Source organism: Pseudoliparis swirei, chromosome 18 (genome assembly GCF_029220125.1).
Source record: "Pseudoliparis swirei isolate HS2019 ecotype Mariana Trench chromosome 18, NWPU_hadal_v1, whole genome shotgun sequence".
Taxonomy (NCBI): Eukaryota; Metazoa; Chordata; class Actinopteri; order Perciformes; family Liparidae; genus Pseudoliparis; species Pseudoliparis swirei.
In genome coordinates, this window is record NC_079405.1 from 19,638,147 (window position 1) to 19,660,085 (window position 21,939).

Genomic DNA, 21,939 nt, shown 5'->3' on the forward strand with positions numbered 1-21,939 from the left:
TGGAGGCAGGCCATGAACAGTAATCACGCACACGCACACACACAGACACACAAACAATCACTCACACACACACACACACACACACACACAAACGAGTCAAAAAACCGTTGTGAGCATTCTGCAAAAATATGCTCCTAATCTCGCACACATTTAGAGGCACTGCTGATTTCACACTTTGAGTTTGGTTCAGCAAACTTTTTTGGACATTGCACAGGCATTACTTACTGTCCCTCACGACCAGAGGACTTAATCCATCCTTAGAGGGAAAGTTTCTAATTTTGGAAGTGGGTTTGTATGAGGTATTACCGACAGTAGATGGCTGTTGGCTCACCCACGGTTTGGAGAAACAGACAGGAGGAGCAGCACTGGACAGCAGCAAAAGCTATTTTAGACTCCTCAAGGAATCAATACCTGTTTAAGTGTTTGCTGTATTTAGAATATCTACCCCTCTCTACCTTGCCGTCAGAAAGTCTTTTCCAATGAAGAACTGAAGTCCCTCCTCTTCGATTGAAAGCAAAAACAAATCCCTGCCTGTTTCCAAAGCTTTATAAAGGCAGGATGGGAAATGTAACCTTGTATCTAAAAAAGGTAGTAAGGAGTATAGATAAATCAGCAGTTCACAACAGAGCAACTCAGAGAAAGCCTGACACAAAGGAGCAGGCTAAAGAGGTGTGCATGGCTCTGTGTCTATTGCTGCAGTTGTGTCCCGTTACCTCCATCTCCAGTCTTTGTCCAACCAAAACCCTGAGGGTTTACCATGGCTCGGGAAACAGTGGAATCACACTTGGGCTTTTTTTATTATTAATCCTTTGCTTTGATGCTCAGATTTGACTTTCATCATCCATGAAAGTCACCCCTAAAGCTTGTCACCAACGCTGGCAGGCTGATGTTTTATGGCCGTTTTACATTTGTTTTTCAGGAGCTTGGGGGTGTCGATAAGCTCCTAAAAATTATATAAACTGGCTGCCTAAAACTGCTAGAGCCACTGAGGGAAGTGATTTCTTATTTCAATCTATATACTGTTTTTTATTCAACAGTTTTAGATTGCAAGGTTTAATTAGCATTTTTTTTTCAAGGCTATTGGCAGTCTTTGTACTTTAATCAATCTTCTTCATGTGTTGGTAATTATCTGCTTTGGTCTATGGTTCGTTCCTTCTTTCTTTTTCCACAAAAGTTGTAATAGTAGGTCACAGGGTTCAACAGTAGTATTTTATTTGTTCACATGCGCAAGTGAGTCAGATATCTATTCATATAATTTCCTGTATGCAAATTTCCATATTTATTATCAGAAAAGATTTTCGGAATATATTATCAAATAACAAAATAATTATCAGTACTGAGCATGTGCAATTCTCAATAGAGATGCTAAAAAAACTTTGTGTTTCATTCTCTGCCCAAATGGGCAAGTAAGTTGGTGATTCACTAGCCTGATGTATTATTTTACTTGCCCTGGGTAAGGAGGTAATCCTTACTGTTGATCCCTGAGCTTGAAGGAGAATCACTTCTTCAGTACCATTTACAATAATAACATATGGACAAACCCTTCGAAATTCATTCACACTTTATTTCGCTGTGGCTTGGTTTCAGATTTGTTTTTTCTGTTTCTGTGCACCAGATTGTCGTACAGGGTATTTGCTGTGCGTAGACATCTCTGTACTGAGACGTTACCTTTGTGAAACTGAATCTGCCTCTCAACGCCCCCTCCCTTCTCTAACACTCGCTTGCACACAAGCTGTTTGTCTGTGTGCATTCCTTCCAAACACATTGTACAGAGTATCCATCTGCCAACACAGACAGAAAGATGACACTTCAGTCACACAGTGCAAATCCAAGTCTGGTCGCATGTCTTGCCACACAGCATGCATTTGACAAACGGCAACATGCAGGAAGAGGCCAACTTCAATATCAACCCAAAGCAGTACAAAATGTTCACAGCTTGATGAACATGGCAGCGAAATACATTTTAAAACTACTTTGGAAACCATAACCAATCACAGCAACTACAGTGTACAAATGACTCCTTGTAGCCACATACCGGAATTACCTCCTCGTTTCCAATTTTAGCAACACACAAAGTAGCATTGGCCCACAGTTGCCACCAAGAATCAGACCAGTGTACTTTAGGTATATCTGATTTACCATTCATTATGTTTCTGTGATGAGTTTGGCAACTAGATTTAGCTTTTTTGAGTACATTAGCTCTTTCAGATGCAGTTTTTGCAATAATGAGTCAACATTACTTGTCACAACTCTTTATTTCAATGTGTTTATCAAAACACTGACTATTTCAAGGACTTGGCCAACTCCAACACTATTTGTAGTGCCGTTTAGAGTGCATCTGTTGTTGCTTTATACCACAGCCTGAAAGACATACTGGCAGGACATGAATATGCAATCAGAACTCCAAAACTGAAATTATCCCCAGGGACAGCACTTCAGAGAGGCAGGCCACAAGGACCCACACTCACCGAAAGTTCATGTTTTTGAAGTAACAGGTCAGGGTGAAGGGTTGGCAGTTGACAGTTTTAAACATCTCCTCTGGTGAGAGACCTTTTGTTTAGAAACCCTCAGGGCCACTTCCCCCTCCGGTCTGGATCAAGGAGTTGACTTTTCCTCTTCCCTGTGATTGAATTCGCTGGTGTAAAACCTGGAAAAGTGACTTTCTGTGGAAGCTATTCATTAGAATGCTCTGATATATTTGAATATGCAAAAATGCATCTTATTAGATTGTTAAATATTCGTATTTTACTGTGTATTATGAACATTTAGCTTACTAACTAGCCTAACTGAAATCTTGGAAAACGTTGCAGGGTCAGTTAAAAAATGCCAAAAAGAAAGCTCAATACACAACACTGTACATTTCTGTTTGTGTAACAAAGTAGAAACAAGCTGTGTCTCCGTAAATGGTACATTAACACCTTGAGAATAAAAAAAACTATGAACCTCATTATTTTGAATCCTCGTTGCTGCTAAAGAAATATTGTTTTGTTTATAGTTTTGCATAATGGGAATGTTGTGTATACTATTTTAGAAGTATCTCAGTCATATTATTCATTATATTTATTTATTTATATAGTTTTACATATTGAAATTAATTCTTCATATGCTAGGATCATCGGTCATGTTTTTTAAATATTCTCTTCTAAATTGTTTCTGTAAAGCCTTTTGCTTTACTGCAGGAATGACCCAGTTTTCTCATGGGGATCATTAAAATGTAATCTTATATTTCAATTAGATATCTGCGTTGCGTTGCATGGCATGCATGCAAAATATTGTATATTTGGGGAAGTGAGTGAAAGTCGTTCTTACAGGATGTGAGTTCTGCCTGGCACTAACGCTTTCCTCTCCATCCTTGTTTTTGACATGCTCGCTCTCCCCTTCGGCTCCAGTTGGAGGCTTTCTACTCGATCTTCACCACGGAGCAGCAGGACCATGTGAAGTCAGTGGAGTATCTGCGCAGCAATTTCAGGCCCATCCAGAGCTTGGACAACCGCCACGTCTTCAAGTCAGCAGTCAAAGACGCCTGGCTGCCCGACTTGACTGACAGCGGCAGCGGGCCGTATGGCACGGAGGCGTCCAGAGGTAGTGGTGCTGAGACTTTTGACTGTTTCCCTTTCAATCCAATTCAATTTTTCAATTCAGTTTATTTGTATAGCCCATTTTCACAAATTAGAAGTTTGTCTCAGAGTGCTTTACAATCTGTACACATAGACATCCCTGTCCCAAAACCTCACATCGGATCAGGAAAAACTCCCAAATAACCCTTCACGTGGAAAAAAAGGGAAGACACCATAGGGTGATGACCGTATGAGACGTGAAGTCAAAAGGACTCCGGGGAGAAAGCAGCATTATACATGTTCTGACAAATAGGGAATGTGGTGTTTATACAGAGCCTCTTGACCCGACACTTTGATCAAGACAGTGGACAAATCTGCACCAACCCTAATCTAAACGATAAACGATTACTTGGGTAGTTATTTTACTTTCAATGCTTTATTTTGGTTATATTGTTACTCTTCAAACAGCACAGAGATGGAGGAAACACTCAGCCGTGTCAAAGTTGAAGTCTTACAAATCTGAAATAGTGTTGCCTCTAGCAATTTACTATTTTTATTTAGTTCTCATGAATAAATCATTAAATTAAATAGCAATAAACAAAATGATCATGTTTGAAATGTTTTAAGTGTTTAATTGAAGGAAATAATACATGTATACATTTAAAATGATATATTATTCATTTGAAATGTAAATGTCTTTGATATTTTGAGTTCTAGAGGTAGGCACATTTTTCACATAAATGTGACATAAAACATCCTGAACTACTGCATATTACAGAGACTACATTGCTGGTTTTAAGTTTACAAATTATTCACTTTATTCGTGAGTACATTTGAGCATTGAAATATGTTTAACTTCCTCCACCACTCACTAGTCTAAATAGCACTATTAAAGTTCCCCTGGTTTCTTTCTAAGCTGCTCCAATATTCTCACATTATTCCTGGATAGTGACATTTCCTAATGTTAATAAATGAGGGGTATTCAGTGTTGCTTATGTGCCCAGAGGAAACTGATTGTCCTCTCCTCGTATGGTGTGTTTGTGTGTGCGTGCGTGTGTGTGTGTGTGTGTTTGAGAAAGTGTGTGAGAGTGTGTGTGTGTGGTCTGCGCTAGCTCTCTGTCATCTCACCAGCGAGCTGGGCAACTCCCCTAGCATAAGGCAGTGGGAGGCACACCAGCCGTCCTCCCACTCCTGCCTCATTACCACTCAAACAACACCACACATTGTGCAGTGTGTTGCTGTGTGTGCATGTATGTGTGTTTCTTTGTGTATTTGTAAGGGCTCACGTGTTGCCTAGCATCTGTGATGTGTCAACTGTCCTAGCAGGACATGTCCCCTCCCTCCCTTCATACACACTTCCATATGGTCGAACTAGGAGAGAGGAGCATCACCTAGATGTACACACACACACACAGAACCGCACACACACATGTGTGTACCATAGTTTATGTGTGTGTGGGTGTGGGTGTGTTTGTGTGTGTACTCATGTAGAATGTCCTTGAGCGCTGCAGTGGGACATGTTTACTGTTAGCAGATCTATAAGGCTGGCAGAGGAGATTCAAATGTGCGGAGGAGGAGGAGGAGGAGGAGGAGGAGAATCGGAGCCGTAAAAAAACATAGCCACAGCTGAGTGGGTTTAGGATGAAAATCTGTGTATGTGAGTGTTCACCTGGCCGGTAACCCTGCATCATGCAGACTCACAACACACGTGTGCTGTTGTAAAATGAAAACTTGCACAAAACCTAAACAGCAATAGCTGAATTGCATGAGTCATTTTCTTTGCTTCCTGTGCTAATTTATTCCATTTTGCATTAGCGCAGTCTGAACACCCTCAGCAATGATGGTTCATTTACTTTTGTGTCCCTGAAAGACTGGCAACCTCGCTGCCTTTAGTGAGGTGGGAGGATGCATTCACAGAGAGGAGTGGTGTGTGGATGTTGTTAAAACTACAACCCAACATTGTCGGAAATAGGCTTGTCTTGTTTTTTGAAGCAAATGAGTGAACAACTATCAGCTGTGTCTGAAGTCCAGTGGAGGAAAACTGTTATGCTGACTGGAATCTGAAGAATCTGCTGGTTTAGCTTAAACTAAAGAGGAGTACAAACCTGTCTTTTTCACTTGTTTAGTTAGCTAAGCTCTCTATTTACATCTTAAACATTTGCAGCAATGCAGTCTTGAATAGAAATTGTGTTTGTTTCCTAACCAATGACAAGAGGCAAAGTGTCAAGTCACTTCCAGGCCATTTTTGCAGTGTGCAAAGTAAACTTCATAACTGTTGGTGTCAATAATAACTTTCAATGGAATATTGGCTCCTGCTTCACTTACTACCACCTTCTTTTGGGGCCCTAGCTCACCAATCTTCAAACTTCTAACTTTTGATATCTGAGAGTGAATTCATTTAGTTTGTTATCTGACTCTGGGTCAGACAGCAAACATAAATGTCTCTTGAAATAGAGTATGGTAGCTCAATTTAAGTACAAAGGTGAAAGGACATTCACTGTGCACTGTTCAATGAACTTCAGTTGTGATTGAATCAAAGCAAAGCCAAACTCCTTGGTTGAAAAAACAAAGCAAAGGCATTTCTTCCAAGGTTTTTGACTTTTGCTTACAATGAGTCTTTGTCTTTGCTTCCTGTGGAAAAATATTCTCTTACACTTTAAAATGAACCTTTTTGCAAAGAGATGAATAATTTAAAAACCAAAGCAAATTGGCCTCTTCCCCTTCTCAAGTTCCTAAATTAACTAGCTGACTAGCTGGGCGACATCAAAACACAGCTGTAATGCACCGTGAGAGGGCATTATTCTTACATATGTAAAACATACAATTATAATAATTACAAGCACAAATATGTAATGGTTTGACTATTAGTAGTGGGGCAGATAAAAGCATTTTTTAATAAGAATTGTGCACATTTTTATAAAAGCATGACATTTGGTGGAGTTGTTCTCCAGAGGTATTTGGTCAAATCTGCCCGATTGGCCATTCAAAAATCCAAGATGGCGGCTATTTTTCAAGATGGCTGCTAATTGGGTCTCCACAAATTAGTTTTCTTCATAAAACTGTTTGTTATTTCCCCGATTTAAATGATCTTGGTGTCTATTCTTATGTTTCTAAGTAATCTGGAGCTAAACATGCAAATTTATTAGACTTGAGACCACAATGTTGCTACATTTTTAAAAAATTAAAAATTGTTAAGCCCCAACGCACCCAATTGAGTGCATTTTTATTGTGTTTTAAACTGTCTATAACATTATAAAAAACATGAGCAAATACATTGAAGTTGTACATCAAACTAAAGAAGACAACTTGGGCTACAAGTATCACTGAGCCATTTTGTCAGGAGTTGTCCCATTCAGAACGTTTCCGGACCTAGCGACATATAGTTTTGTGCTATCGGAAAAAAGGAGATTTTAGAAAGCAAAAGGACTTCACACAGATTCGAAATATCTTTACAGAATCCTTCTGCACCAAAGTATCACGGAGATATGAGCCAAGGAACACATAATTTGTAATCGCTTCATAGCTTTACAGCCAGCAAATTCAACTTACTTTTGTTCTTGAAAAGAAGATAAAACGATTTTCTCCTATGAATTCCAGCTGGCATGGCTTCCGTGTGTGTGTATGTCCCTTGAAGGACCAGGCGGAATTTTGGGGAAGCGTCATAGTCAGCTGTCAGGAAGTTCAATTTCAGCGAATCGGATTTCATATTTCAATTATGGCGACGCCTTTCCGTCTCCTATTGGCTCACAGTGCTGTCAGCTTGCTACCGATCGATTCTATTGGCTCTAAGGAGTCCAAAGACGTGTCGTTCTTTAAAATCCGCCCTTCCCCGGCAGAGATATCTGCACACGCAATAGCTGCGCTGGGACAGAGCCAAAAAACGGCTTTACGCGCAGCACACACGCGCACATTACCACTTTGTTTGATCTTTCTTTTATCTTTGGTTTACTGTTTTAAAGCCACATAATGATGTATTTGGATGTATGGAACACCGAAAGTAAAATAAATGGTTTGCTACATGAGAAAAGTCAAATGGCACAGATGGTGCTCCAAAGCAACATTTTGGTCACAAGTCTAATAAATTAGCATGTTTAGCTCCAGATATATTCATTTAAATCGGGGAAATACAACAGTTTTATGAAGAAAACTAATTTTTGGAGACCCAATTGAAAAATACTGCCATCTTGGATTTTTGAATGGCCAATCGGGCAGATTTGAACAAATACCTCTGGTGAACAACTCCAACAAATGTCATGCTTTTATCAAAATGTGCACGATTATTCTACTGTCTACCCCACTATAGAGGTTGTCTGACAAGGACTGTTAGGCCCTATGCAACTTGAGTTTAATTTGTTGACAAGTGCATTTTCAAGTATTTTAAGTGCAGAGATTAAGTCACAAGTTAGGAAACTAAGTGAGATGAATAAATGATACACCCTTATATACCAGCTTTAATGGAGTCAAAAATAAGCAGAGAGCAAGTTATGTTTCTTGACGTAAGACATGTTAAAAAATAATGAACGTTTTTCTCAGTACCCTTGCACTTACCTTTATACTGTTTAAGAGAAGTAATACAAAGCATCACTAAGGGTTACGTGTTCTTCCAAGCATGTACATAACGTCTCATGAATGCATTTTAAAGCCTTTTCCGTGAGACAATAATGCACCGTGGATATGATTATAGAAACTGATGGATACTTCTCTAAAATATTCTATTAAATGGAATTACTTATATTCCAAGCACACATGTATAAAAGGCCGGCAAAAGAATACATTTTGTATCTCCATATTTTGACATTTTTTATTTTTTTGCATAGGTAAATTATATTGCTGTCCCTGTATGTTTGTCGGTGGGTTTTACAAATATGTAATCAATTAAAAGAATCATAAAGAGGTTGTGAAAAAATCTTGGAACTCCATTGACTCAACATTTCTGCAGAACCGTAAGCTCCTCCCACCTCCTGCTTAAATAAAGTGTCACTGACAGCAGAGCTGACAGTAACAGTAAGGAGGCAATTCGTTTTCCCCGCAGCTTCATGATGAACCGAAAATAATGTCAGACTGCTCAACAGCAGTCTGATTCATCACGGTGGTTCGGGTGTTATTGTTAATCGTTTTATTTGAAGAGGGACAATGCACATTAATGAACACTTTAGACAGGTTATGTTTTCAGTGTAAATATGCCAGATTATAGCTTTGAGCTAATTTCCATCCGTAGTCCCTGACGTACAATATATAATAACATGACATTTGTAAAAATATTAAATACATGATATGCAAAAAGAGCAAGAGCAGCATACATGAGTATTTACCACATGGCAGTACAATATAGCAGCAGTGACATGTAAAGTGCAATACAAGATAAGATAAAAGTGCTACATAAAGTGCAAGAGGAGAATACCCCTATGCTAAAGTGCATTTAGCGGTGATTGCACGTCTGTGTGTTTCTCAACCATTCTTTTAGTTGACCTTTAAAGCTGTTGAGGGTGGCACAATCCCGTATCTGAGTTGGGAGGCTATTCCACAATGAGCTTCCTTTAACGGAGAGGACATTTTGGCCAAAAGTGGTCCGTCTATGGGGGACTTCACAGTCTCCTCTGGTTTCTGACCTGGTGGAGCGTCCAGTGTTTTTTCTGTGGATGAACTCCCCTAAGGGAGGGGGAGCCAGTCCATGTAAACATTTATAAATAAAACCCATACTTTTAAAAGACTTTAAATTGTCAAAACTCAGGAAATGGTGTTTCTCAAGGATAGTACAGTGGTGGTATGAATTAGGCTTTCTGTCAAACACCTTGATAGCCCTCTTGTACAGCTGTTGTATTGGTTTCAGGTTTGTGGCACAGGCAAACGACCAATTTGTAAAACAGTATTCAATGTGGGAAAAGATCATACAGTGGAGGTATGACTTTGCAGCATTGATGGTTAAGAAGGGTATAATTTGTTTAAAATTTTGCAGATTGAATTTTATGGTGTTGGAGATTTTTAAATATGTTTTTAAAATTCAAGTTTGAGTCTAGTATGACCCCAAGATACTTGAAGTGGGGGACTAGTTGTAGTTCTGCTCCGTTTAAAAACACATTTGATCCTTCGATTACGACTGGTCGTTTACTGAACATCATGCATACAGTTTTTTTGCATTTAACTGTAAGCAAATGTTGTTCAGCCAGTGTTGGACCTTGTCCAAAGCATTTGAGAGACACAATGAGATCATTTCAGTATTTTTTCCCTGTACAAAGATGACCGCATCATCGGCATACATTTGTACATTTAACTCAGGACATACATTAGGTAAGTCATTTATGTACAGTGAAAACAGTAATGGTCCAAGAATGGAACCTTGTGGAACCCCTACAGGGTTGACAAGGTATGGGGATTTGGCACCGTTGACCAAAACACTCTGTTTTCTGTTTGATAAATATGACTCAAGCCACTGTATTGAGTCTGCTGAAAAGTTGAAATAAGTCAGCTTTGTCAGGAGCACTTGGTGGTCAACAGTGTCAAAAGCTTTCCTGAGGTCTAGGAATACAGCACCCACATACGGGCTTGTGTCCAACATACATTTAACCTTTTCCACAAAGACACAGTTAGCTGTCTCAGTGGAGTGTTGAGCACGAAAACCAAACTGCATTGGGTGGAGAGGAACAAAACCTTTGTCTAAATGTTTGGTGATTAGTTTTGACACCCATTTCTCAGCTACCTTAGAGACACAGGGGAGGATGCAGATAGGTCTGTAGTTGGACATTATTTCCTTATCCCCAGATTTAAAAATCGGTATTACCGTGGCCATTTTCCAGGATGATGGGACTTCCCTCATGCTGATTGATTGATTTACAAGCATAGTAATTGGTTTTATTAGACCGTCAATATTTGTTTTTAAAAAGTTGATGTCTAGATCATCTGCATCCCTAGCCTTAGAACCTCTTAATCCTGAGATTATACTTTTTACCTCCACCTCTGTGATTTCCTCCAGCTCAAAGACTGGATTTGTATACACAATCGGGCTGTGGGAAACCTCAGATGGTGGGAAGAACTTTGTGACATCCAGAGCACTATTTATAAAGTACTCATTTAGAGAGCTGGCTAACACAGCAGGGTCTTTTATGGAGGCATCATTGATTTTTAATTCTATAGTATTATTTTTCTGTTTATTATCTTTACCTAATAATTTATTTAGGATTTGCCAAACGTTTTTACTGTTACCTTTTGCACCTTCAATTATGTTGATAAAACACCCTGTTCTGTTTCTCCTGTGTTCCGTGTCGCCTCCTTGTCTCCTATGTCTCCTCTGTGTCTTCTCTGTCTTAATTGTTTCATTCCCTGCACCTGCCCTCAGCCACTCTTGTCTCGTTACTGTCTGATGTCGTACACCTGTTTCCCCCCCTATATATTGTGTCAGTCTTTCCCTTGTCTGCTGTCGGATTGTCATCTATAGTTCCGTGTCTTTTTCCTGTCGTCCTGTCTGTCGTATCTGATCCTGCCTGCTTCGACCCTGCCTGCCTGCCTGCCTGCCTGCCCTGACTGACGATCCTCTGCCTGCCCCTTTTGGACCTTGTTTTTTTGTAAACTGTTTTGCCTCATTAAAGAGTGCTTTTTTGTTATTTATATTGCGTCCAGCCTGTCACAAAGACCTGACATCGGGTACAACCGCTCGGTGTGGGGCAATCTTCTACAGTGGGACCACTTTCTGCTGCTGGCTGGCCCTCGCCCAGAACATCTCTCTGTGGGAAAGATTCAAAGAGAATGTTTTCAAATAGTTCTAGGCTGCAAACTCAGTTAAAACTAAACTATTTAGCTTTGATGTAGTTCTGGGCGGCTCAGAGGTGGAAAGGGTTGTCTTCCATCAGAAGATCAGCTGTTAAATCCATCAAAGAATTAATACGTACAGCCATGGGTGTTTGTGTGTGATGCCAATTAGTTTTGAGGTTTACGGGCGGCAATCAGTGTATGGATGTGTGTGTAAATGGGTGAATGTTGGGATGTAGTTAGAGAGCTGTGATGTTTTGGAAGACTAGAAAGACACTGTATGAATACAGATAAGTTGATTTACCATGTACATGTTGATTATAGATATAAATGCACATGTTCCCTCAGATTCAAATCAATGTCAGACAAAACATGTATATTGACATTCAAAAGCATCGGCTTAGAAACATTACCTGACACAACAAACCTCCCATAGAACCACAACACATTCCATTTTTGTACCACCACATTGTGTCCCCAAAAATGCTTTGAGTTTGCTTCATGCCTTGAAAACAAAATAGCAATAAATATACAGTATAGTGGTTTAAAGCAATTAGTATAGTGTATACCATACTCAAAGAACGCAGTCACCATGTGAGGTAATGATGAACACACATACACACTCTTACACTTGTGGTGCTGACCATCCTTTTGCTCTGTGAAAGACTATTTAATTTGCAAAATTGTCAGTCCATCTTTCATTCAATACATTTTACACTGCACATTATTGTCACTTTTTTTTATATTCATGTTAGTCATAAATGAGTGAACTATTGAAATTGCCATTACTAGAAGAAGAAGTGGCACCACATTGCGATCTGAATGTACTTATTGTTCCCTTCTCTGCACACTTGGTTGTGTCTATTTTGTTTTAGTTCAAGGTTAAGATGTCCAATAGATGAATTATGTCCCTTCATAATAGGTATAAATCAATGAATAACAGTTTTACAAAAAGATCCAAGTAGCAAGTGAGCAACGCAAGTGGCAGTCTGAGTGTTACTCCATTTGGAGTCCTGCATACCATAAAATGATTGTCTTCTATAAAACAATAACAGTGTCATAGAGAACATAAAGCAGCATTTACGTTATTCACATCAGAAGAAAATTGTTTTCTACAACCATTTCTGACATTTTATTCACTAAGTGTTGATACCTGGGAACACTGCACTGGTGCACAGTTTGAAGAAAATATCTTCCTTTTCACTTCCTTCATAATGTATTCATTGGATGACTGCACAGTGCTCAATAGTAGCCGTTATAGTTGTCATTGTTGTGTCCTGCTAAAGGGCCCCTCAGTGGGTACTAAAGAATGGAAAAAGAAAATCCAAAGTGGCAAATGACTCCTTCCAAACTGTGCTTTCATAGTACAAAGGCTGCTAATGAACTTCATACACTTTAAATCGTAAACGTCTCATGACGGTGTAAAGCAGTATTTGGCAGCAGCCCCTTCACTACGTATCCTGTTGGTGCATGTGTAACAGCAGCCAGGCCTGTATTATACTGTGACTGATTCCCACCCAATCCTTCCAACTGCAAAGCCCCGCAGACTGACCCACAATCAAGACCTGGTCATCCATCAACTGTGGTCAACATGCTGCGGGGCCAAAGATGTCCTTTCCTCTTCCAAATGGCCTCTCAGAGACGTGTGAAAGAGAGAGAGAGAGAGATGCCCTATGTTGGTCTACCTGTGTCATACAGCCCCTCTACCCATGTTCTGGTCTGATTGGGCCCTATAGTCTTCATCACTCAATGCCATCCAGACCTCTCCCGTGTGTGTGTGTGTGCGTGTGCGTGTGTGTGTGATGGACCACTTATCTTTGATGTAAGCCGTGAGAGGGTCTCTTCATCACCCTGCCAGACACACAGGAATACATCTTCAGTTTTGTCATATGAAGGAAATATTAGTTGTTCCACTGCAAAACAGCAGTGCGTGCAGAAAGACACACGCGCACACACAGATCTGCAAATTACAGTGAATAAAGGAAACTATCAGAGAAGCCCAAGGTAGTTTGGAGCTGAGCGCAATAAGCTCGCCCAAATTTTAGCAAAGTGCAACTAACAACTCAACAGTTTTTCACCATGATTACCAAACGGAGGAGGCTTGCATCATACTTTTGTATTGATAAGCTCTCAAGCTGACGAAGCAACGTTAGAGAAAGGAGAGACGCTAGTAAAATCACAAGTCTTAGCAGCATCACTCAGTGACCACTCGGCAGATCTGCTCACACAAATGGTAGTTATACTAAAAATATAAAGCTAACGATAGACAGACAGACAAAACATGCTTCTCTTCCATTTACGACAGGGATGTCACCGGCGCTTCTCTGAAATGTTCAGAGATTTCCAACTGTGAAAAAAAGGCGGAGTGCTCAGAGAAAAGATGCTTTATCTTTAAGAGGCCGCAAACACTCTCTCCTCTTTGGGAACAATTGAACAAAGATGCTGCCGCTCAGAAAAAGGGGCTATGGGCATTGGCCCTTTTATGCAGGTTTCTCCTCGCAGCAAAGCGACATTCTTCTCAAAGCTCCTAATTCTCTCTGCCCATTCACATCTGCATGGCTCTGTTTGGTTTAAGGGTCGTATACTAGTGAGAAAGCATGCACAACAGCATAGCCCACTACTCCTAATTGGAACGCAGCTCTTATCTTTAATGTTGAAGGGCAACTTCAGTATTATCAAACCCCTATTCTCTCATGTCTTTGTGTCTAAGTGACTAAAGAGGATACCAATATATGGAATTGGTTCAGTATTGAGCGAGAACGCTGCAGGCAACAACTACTAAATAGGCTACAATGTTTGAAATTCCTCACCGTCAATGTATACGTGCACTTGAAGTGCATGTTTTTTGCCACTGACAGGCTCAGATTGTTATTACATGTATCTTACAAAATAGAGAACAGAGAAATAATACGTATTTATATACCCTTTGTTCAATTGGGGCTGTTACCCAGTAACAATTACAAAGAAATGCTCTAAAATATCAATTTGTCCATTTTGAAAAGGCCCTATTGTCTCGAGTAAACTCTTTTAAATCTACAGGATTTATGGGACATGGTTTTGCTTATAAATGAAAAAAACAGTGACACATGGCCCAACAAGGGAAAGCCAACAAAACCACTTAAATGCAAAGAAAAAATCAGTGTGGTCCACTACTTTCAAGAGGCCGACATGAGTGTAGGTATTTAGTGTTGTTTTATAGTCAAGTTAATCTGGTGCTGAAGTGGTGTGGCCCTCATTTAAACATTGTCTTAACTTAGATGCTGAACACTAGGCTAAATAACATACAGTATATTGGAACTACACTTAACATTGGCTACAAAATAAATTAGACAGGGGGGCAAAAGGTTTTTTACCAGGCTGATGTTTAGAAATACAACCCTGCATATTTATTTGTGGTTTACAGCGAATACAGATAAAAATATTTAGCACACATGTGAGCAAAAGAGAGCAAACAAGAAGCCGTTCCACACATCAGAAAGATCACCTGATTTTCACTTTAGATATTACAGGTTTACACTACAAGAGTAGCCGAGCAAAAAGAGCTATTTTTTTAATCAGAAGTCTTTACAGCTTCTTTCACCCATTCCGCAGACTGAAACCACGCCAAACGTTGATGTTCACATGTCAATCAGTTTGCCTATTTAGCATGATGGAGTGAGTGGATACCATGTCGAAACATGGTGGCACCTTTAATCCTATGAAAGTTGCTGAGCGCAAATGCTGAAACAAAGTCTCTGTGTGCTTCTCTGAATTTCTATGGTTTGGGGCGTACAGCGTGTGTGAACGAGAGCCCTCCATCAGCCGAGCTACTCAGGAGCATGTGCGTCCAAGACTTCTTCTGGGCAATCCACTCGACTTCCTGATGACCTCCTATGGACTACCTGGGTTGTTTTACTGTGTAGACTACTTCTCTAACTCATTACCTTATTTAACTGCACTTTGTGAACGTAAATGCTTTTCAGTTAGTGGTTTTAATATTCTAACTTGCACCCCCACCCCCACACACACACACACACACACACACATACATACAGAATGGCCGACTGAGCCCAGGTTGATATAATCTGTTAAATACGTTTGCCCTGCATAGAGGTCATTCTCTGCTTGACTTCCAAATGATGTCTGTGTGTGTGTGCATGTGTTTGTGTTCTATTTTGTGAACGTGTGTGCTTTTGTGTGTGTGCTTGTGTGCTTGTGTGCTTTTGTGTCTGTGTGTGTATGTGTGTGCGTGTGAGTGTGTGCTTTTGTGTGTGTGTGTGTGTGTGAGACTAATGGCTTTAGTAATGCTGAGCCACATGGGGCTCGACTGCAGGTTATGAATAGAAAAACTCCACTGCAGCTCTTTATGAGCAAGCTAATCAATTTGGTTCCACCAGGCAAGTAAGCCCTATTCTCAATCAACCCATGTTCATCATCAAATGACTTGCATTTGCATGATATGATACAGTGTTTGGAATAATCATTACGTGCATTGTCCGATGGGGAGACGCTACTCCTTCCTTTAATCCAGTATTGAAATATTGCATTTAATGCGATTTGAAATACAGATGCGCTAACCAAAGTAAGTGGACATTGAAACATTCCACCAATATGAGAGGGTACACATGTCATTGCATCATTAATATGCTGCTGGTACAACCTCCACTCCTGTTTGAAGGCTTTTCCACCAGATTTGTTCCCGTTCAGCCACTAGAGCGTTCCTAGGTCCAACACTGATCGCCATTCCAGTTCATTCCAAACGTGTCTGATGTAGACTTGACTTTGTGTCACATTACACCGGAAAGGGCCTTCCCAAAAATACACATTGAGTAAACTATCATCGTATTCGGTCGTATTGAGAGTTTCCTTTGGTGGAATTAAGGGGTCTCGTCCAAACCATGAAAAAACAGAGCCTCAGACCAAAAGTACTGATAATAAAATAATGCCAATGTTGCTTGCATTAAATAAAGCCGGTAGTAAAAATATGAAGATGGAATTACCTATTGTATACATTAGTGTCTTATTCTACAACACTTTTTCTATCATTGCAACAAAGGGTCACCCTCACCACTCTGCCTCTTAATGTCTCTTTTTGAAGTTGAGAAATTAAATGAAAAATGTGCCTTTTCAATCCTTCATTCATATTGTGCACAAAATTGCCAATACCAAAAAACTAAATTCCGTTGGAATTTTTTATTACATTTTCCTTTTCTTCTTGTAAAACAACGACTGACGTGTTGCAAAAATAATTTCAACCAATAATATCATGACATTAATCAATTGGTAATTTCAGCAAAGGAGTTGTTTGTGGAGCCACAGTCCGCTGTAGCTCCACTGAGCCTGCCCACATGTTCTTGTTCAAATCAAATATGTACGATTTGACATACATTACTTATAACAGAACAGATATTCTGTTTCACAGGGGAATACATAGCAGTACAGCAGATATAAAGACGCTAACTTTCATTTCATTGGACTCAAAAACTGTTTTCTTTCTCGAATAAATTCCAGTCTCTCCTACTCTGCTTCTTTTTTTCTTTTTCTTTTTTGTGTGATTAAGTCACCTTCAGTGAACTGAGCCGTATACCTCCAGAAAATGTGTCACCTTAAAAGCCCACCAGGGAGAACGCCTTTTGAGTTGATAGAAGGCGTTTAATGTGAAAGTGTCAAGTTTACCTCACGGTAGCTTCACAGCAGTTGCAAAGTCGCAAAATGGAAGTAAAACTGGAATTAAGTATCAATGAAAACAGTATTAATGTTCCAGTAGGTAGACCCATGAGTTATGAAATCATGAGGTACATGTGTATGTGCAACATACACAAGGCAAATGAGAAAAGACCTGTGTCTTATCTGTTTAATTTAAAGCATCAATTCAGTATAATTAGAAGTTAGAATTATACAATATTTAATATCTGAAATACTGCAGTGTGTTCTCGCTGAGCAGAAAATCTCACTGGTCAAACATAGACATCTAGTGGCCAGTAGCAGCCAATGCAGGGCTGGACCCATCAGAATGAAAGGTGGGTTAGCATGCAAGAGTGTTACATTCACAATAAAACATATAACGTTCATGTGTTTGCCTTTACGTTTCCTAATGCCAGATATCTGAAGACAGAGTAGCTTGGTTTCATTTTGCCTGAAGGCGACTATTTATATGTGTGTGTGTGGTGTATGTGTGTGTGCGTGTGTGTGTGTGTGTGTGTGTAGATGATTCAGAATGTCTCACAGCAATATTAATAACACATCATGAATACAACTCATGCTCACATAACACTTACTGTCTTGCTCCCTCTCTCAAATTCACTCTTTACTTCTCTCTCTTTCTCTCCCTTTCTCTCTCTCTCCCTTCATGCCTTTCCCTCTCTCTCTCTTTCTCTCTCTTCATTTCTATCTCTCTCTATGTGTGTGTCTCTCTCCCTCTCTCTCTCCCTCCCTCTTTTTTACATTACATTAGCTTTCATTTAGCTGACGCTTTTATCCAAAGTGACTTAAATTCATACACCGTAGACACAGCTATGTGAGCAATTTGTGGTTAAGTGTCTTGCTCAAGGACACATTGACTAGGGCTAGCAGAGCTGGGGATCGAACCGCCAATCCTCTGATTGAAAGATGGACTCTCTTCCTTTCTACCTCTCTCGGTCTCTCTCGCTCTCTCTCTCGTTATACCTTTCTCTCTCTCCCTCTCTCAATAACTCTTTCTCTCTCTCCCTTTCTACCCCTCTTACTCTCTGTCTCTCTTTCTCTATCCACCGGTATACCTCCCTCTCGCTCCCTGTCTCTCTGCCTGAGTGTATGTGTGAGATAAGCTGAGCTGATGTATTCTGTCATTAAATTATCTCTCTTTTTTTCATCTTCCCTTTTACTCTCATTGTCTTATTCGCTCTCCCTTCACCTTTATATTTCTTCCTTGCTACTTTCCTTCTTCTTCTCTCCCACCAATTATTCTCTATTATTGTATATTGTTCTTATTCTGCCTTCACCCACTCTGTTCATGTCCATGATTCCCTGCTTCTCTTCTACCTCCATCTTCTCTCCATCTGACTCACACATTTTCCTCTTCCATCCTTCCATTTTAAATGTTAACCTTCTTCTATATTTCTCACTTCTAACTGCTTCCCTTCCCTTCTCTTTATTACCCCCTCCTCCGCCCTCCTCCCAGTATGCAGCAGTGCTCCCATCAAAATGAAGGTGCAGCATGTGAACAGCAGTGCTCTGATGGTGCGCTGGGCTCGTCCTGCGGTAATCTACCACCCACCCATCCTCCATTTCCTAGTGTCCTACAGCTGGACGAGCCACGATGACAGCTACGAGGAGACGCACCTCACCGACGCCAAACACAAACTGGTGAGACTGGGAGGGACAGGAGCTTGTCGTGGGAGGGTTTGCCTGATGTAATGGATCCTGATGCCAAATATTGTGGTTATCCCCCAATAAGTGCTGAATCAAACAATGGCATCATATATAACATGCAGTGAAACGGGTTGGACGAGCCTCTGAGGAGTTGCTGGACTGCACTGATAACAAATATAATATGTGTAACGGTGCATTATTTTGTATAGTTAGAGCTAAGATGCTGGATGAGACTAGACTGGTGTGTGTGAATGTGTCTTATTTAGTGTTTGTGAATTATCTTGCACGGTGAAACAGCTGAATAGTACGGACTAGTTTAACAAGGCCAGTGACACACACTGCATTCAGGTGTTGAGCGGCTCTGAAATGTGACTTATCGATATATATATATATATATAAATATATATAAACACATACATATGAGAAGTAAGCTGCTGAATAGTATTGTCTTGATCCAGACAGCTGTGGAAAAATCTAACAATTAGCAAACATGAACGCTGTGAAAATGAGCCACACAATACAATGCTGCTGTTTTATTGCATTATGATACATTATGATATTAGCTGATCAATAGCTCAACCTGACTCCCACAAAGTCTTCCCCGACAACGCATTTGAGTCATTTTCGATTCAGTTCTGACAACTAAAGCCAGATTAATGTTTCAGTCGTTCAGAAAGGTCAGATAAACATGTTGTTGAACATAAGGTATACAATAGTGACTTGAAGTAGAAGACTGGATGTATTGATTTGATCAAAAGTATTCAAAATTAACACACTTCATTTCTTAACCAAGTGTTTTAGTGACCACATCCAGACCATTGAGAGCTGTCAAAAAGAAAATAAATATAAAAAACTATAGTTAGAGGGCAAGTGTGAAGGATTTATGGGGATCTACTGGCACAAATGGAACATACTATTCATAACTATACATTTTCATAGTGTATAATCACATAAGCTAAGAATGTTTGAGTTTGAGTTAGCTGAGAATGAGCCCTTCATATCGACATAGAGAGGAGGGCCTCTTCACAGAGTCAGCCGTGTTACGGCGCCATGTTTCGACAGTAGCCCAGAACGGACAAAGTCAAAGGAGCTTTATACATCCAACCATGAGCTACTTCCTATGGCTTTGTGCAGTACGAGAACCTCGCACGTCCTAAATTATGAAAGTTATTGGCAGTAATAAAAATTCAGGCAGCAGTTAAATCCCTTCCAAATTATATTTAACAAATCAAATTAGTAGGATCAAATTACAATAAGACTGTCACTTACCAAAGAATCGGGTAAACAATCCAATAACCCAGATTCATAAAATGTTATCTTTGGTATAAAACAGTCCAATCCAATAAGTGTCTCCATATATAAATATATCAATGTATATAAGTAGACATTAACATGCATGTGCATCAGCAGAACCGCTTGAATAAATAAAATCACACTCATGCCAGTGTTCTATAGCATATATATAACATGTACAGAGCATATTGCCTAAATACATTTGTGCATTTATAATGAGCTCTGTGCTTTAAATCGTCATTGAATGAGCTTTTTACACACAAACACACACACACACTTGCTGTGTGTTTGTGTCTGTCTGATGTGCCTTCTTGGCCAGGTTTTGTTACGATCTCAGACACTTAGGAAGTAGGACCCAATTGCACGACCCGGGAGACAGAGATAAAGTATTTGTAAGTACTTTATTTTTCGGTTCTGCAGTGAACAAAATGAAAGCGCTCACGTAGTGAGGGATCAAAAACTTTTCAAGAGCACAACATAACCCGACCTGATCATGGCAAAAGACCAGACGAACTGACAAGGAACACTGGGAGACAGGGGAATTTAAGCACATGGTAACAAGACACAGGTGGGACCAATCAGGGCGGGCTGACACTGATGAGCATAGGAGACAGGTGTGATGACAGGTGAAAACAATCAGGAAGCCTGGAATGAGAGAAAGCGAACATAAATGACCTGAACCTCTCTAGCATATCTGTCGGTGCACAACAGTACCCCCCCCTCTAGGGCCAACTCCTGATGGCCCAGGCTGATTGTAAAAGTCGTGGATAAGAGTCTTGTCTACGATAAATGAAGCAGCTATCCAGCTTCTAGCCTCAGGACCGTAACCCTTCCAGTCTACCAGGAATTGCTTGCCCTCCCCTATTACGGACCTCCAGTAGCTTACGGACCTTGTAAACGTCACCCACTTCAAAGAACTGGGGCGGTGGAGGGGGCGGGAACAAGTGTGCTCTCACACACCGGCTTGATTCTACTAACGTGAAACGTTGGGTGCACTCTCAAGGTCCTGGGAGTTGCAAGCGTGCGACGCCGGGTTGATGACTCTGGACACTGGAAACGGACCCACAAATCTCGGAGCCAGTTTCTTTGAGGCGACATGGAGTGGTAAGTCTTTGGTAGAGAGCCAAACCTTTTGGCCTGGACTGTAGGAGGGAGCGACCCTGCGATGAACGTCCGCAACAGCCTTCATCCGAGCTGAACTGGAGAAGAGACTGGCGAGCACCAGCCCAAACTCTGCGACAACGTCTGATCATGGCATGTGCCGATGGAACCATCACCTCTTCCTCGTTGTTAGGGAAAAGTGGAGGCTGGAAACCATTGACACAATGGAATGGAGAGAGACCTGTGGCCGCCGTAGGAAGGGTATTGTGGGCAACCTCGACCCATGTGAGGTGGTCACTCCAGGTGGTCTGGTTCCGGGAGACGAGACAACGTAGCGTAGTCTCTAGTTCTTGGTTCGACTGTCCATTTGACTGAGGGTGATATCCTGATGACAGGCTGACGGTGGCACCTATGAGTCGACAAAACTCTTTCCAGAAGGCGGAAATGAATTGTGGACCCCTGTCGGAAACAATGTCATTAGGGAATCCATGGATCCTGAATACGTGATTCATCATGACCTCTGCGGTGACTTTGGCAGAGGGAAGCTTGGTCAATGGGATGAAGTGAGCCATTTTGAAAATCGATCAACCACTGTTAGAACCGTAGTCTTGCCTCTGGATGAGGGAAATCCTGTCACAAAATCCATCGAAATGTGTGACCAAGGACGATGGGGAATCGGCAGCGGCTGGAGCAAGCCCATCTTAACTTGAGATGAGGTCTTATTACACGCACACACCGGACAAGCCGCTACATACTCGGCCACATTTTTCTTCATGGATGGCCACCAGAAACGTTGTTGAATCCTGAACATTGTTCTTGCTACTCCCGGATGGCACGAAAGCACAGATGAGTGAGCCCAGTGGATGACCTTGGAGTGAAGAGCCTCAGGAACAAACAGCAGATTGTTGGGACACTC

At 40.7% G+C, this 21,939-nt stretch overlaps 1 protein-coding gene across 2 annotated transcripts in view; it reads left to right on the plus strand.

Moving 5' to 3' along the window:
• Positions 1 to 21,939, plus strand: part of LOC130207796 (receptor-type tyrosine-protein phosphatase gamma-like) — a 473,173-nt gene that overhangs the window by 385,720 nt on the left and 65,514 nt on the right. For both annotated transcript variants that reach the window (XM_056436504.1, XM_056436503.1), the window contains exons 8-9: positions 3,390 to 3,582; positions 18,439 to 18,623. In XM_056436504.1, the coding sequence (XP_056292479.1) occupies positions 3,390 to 3,582; positions 18,439 to 18,623 (378 nt within the window). The remainder of the gene's footprint in view (positions 1 to 3,389; positions 3,583 to 18,438; positions 18,624 to 21,939) is intronic.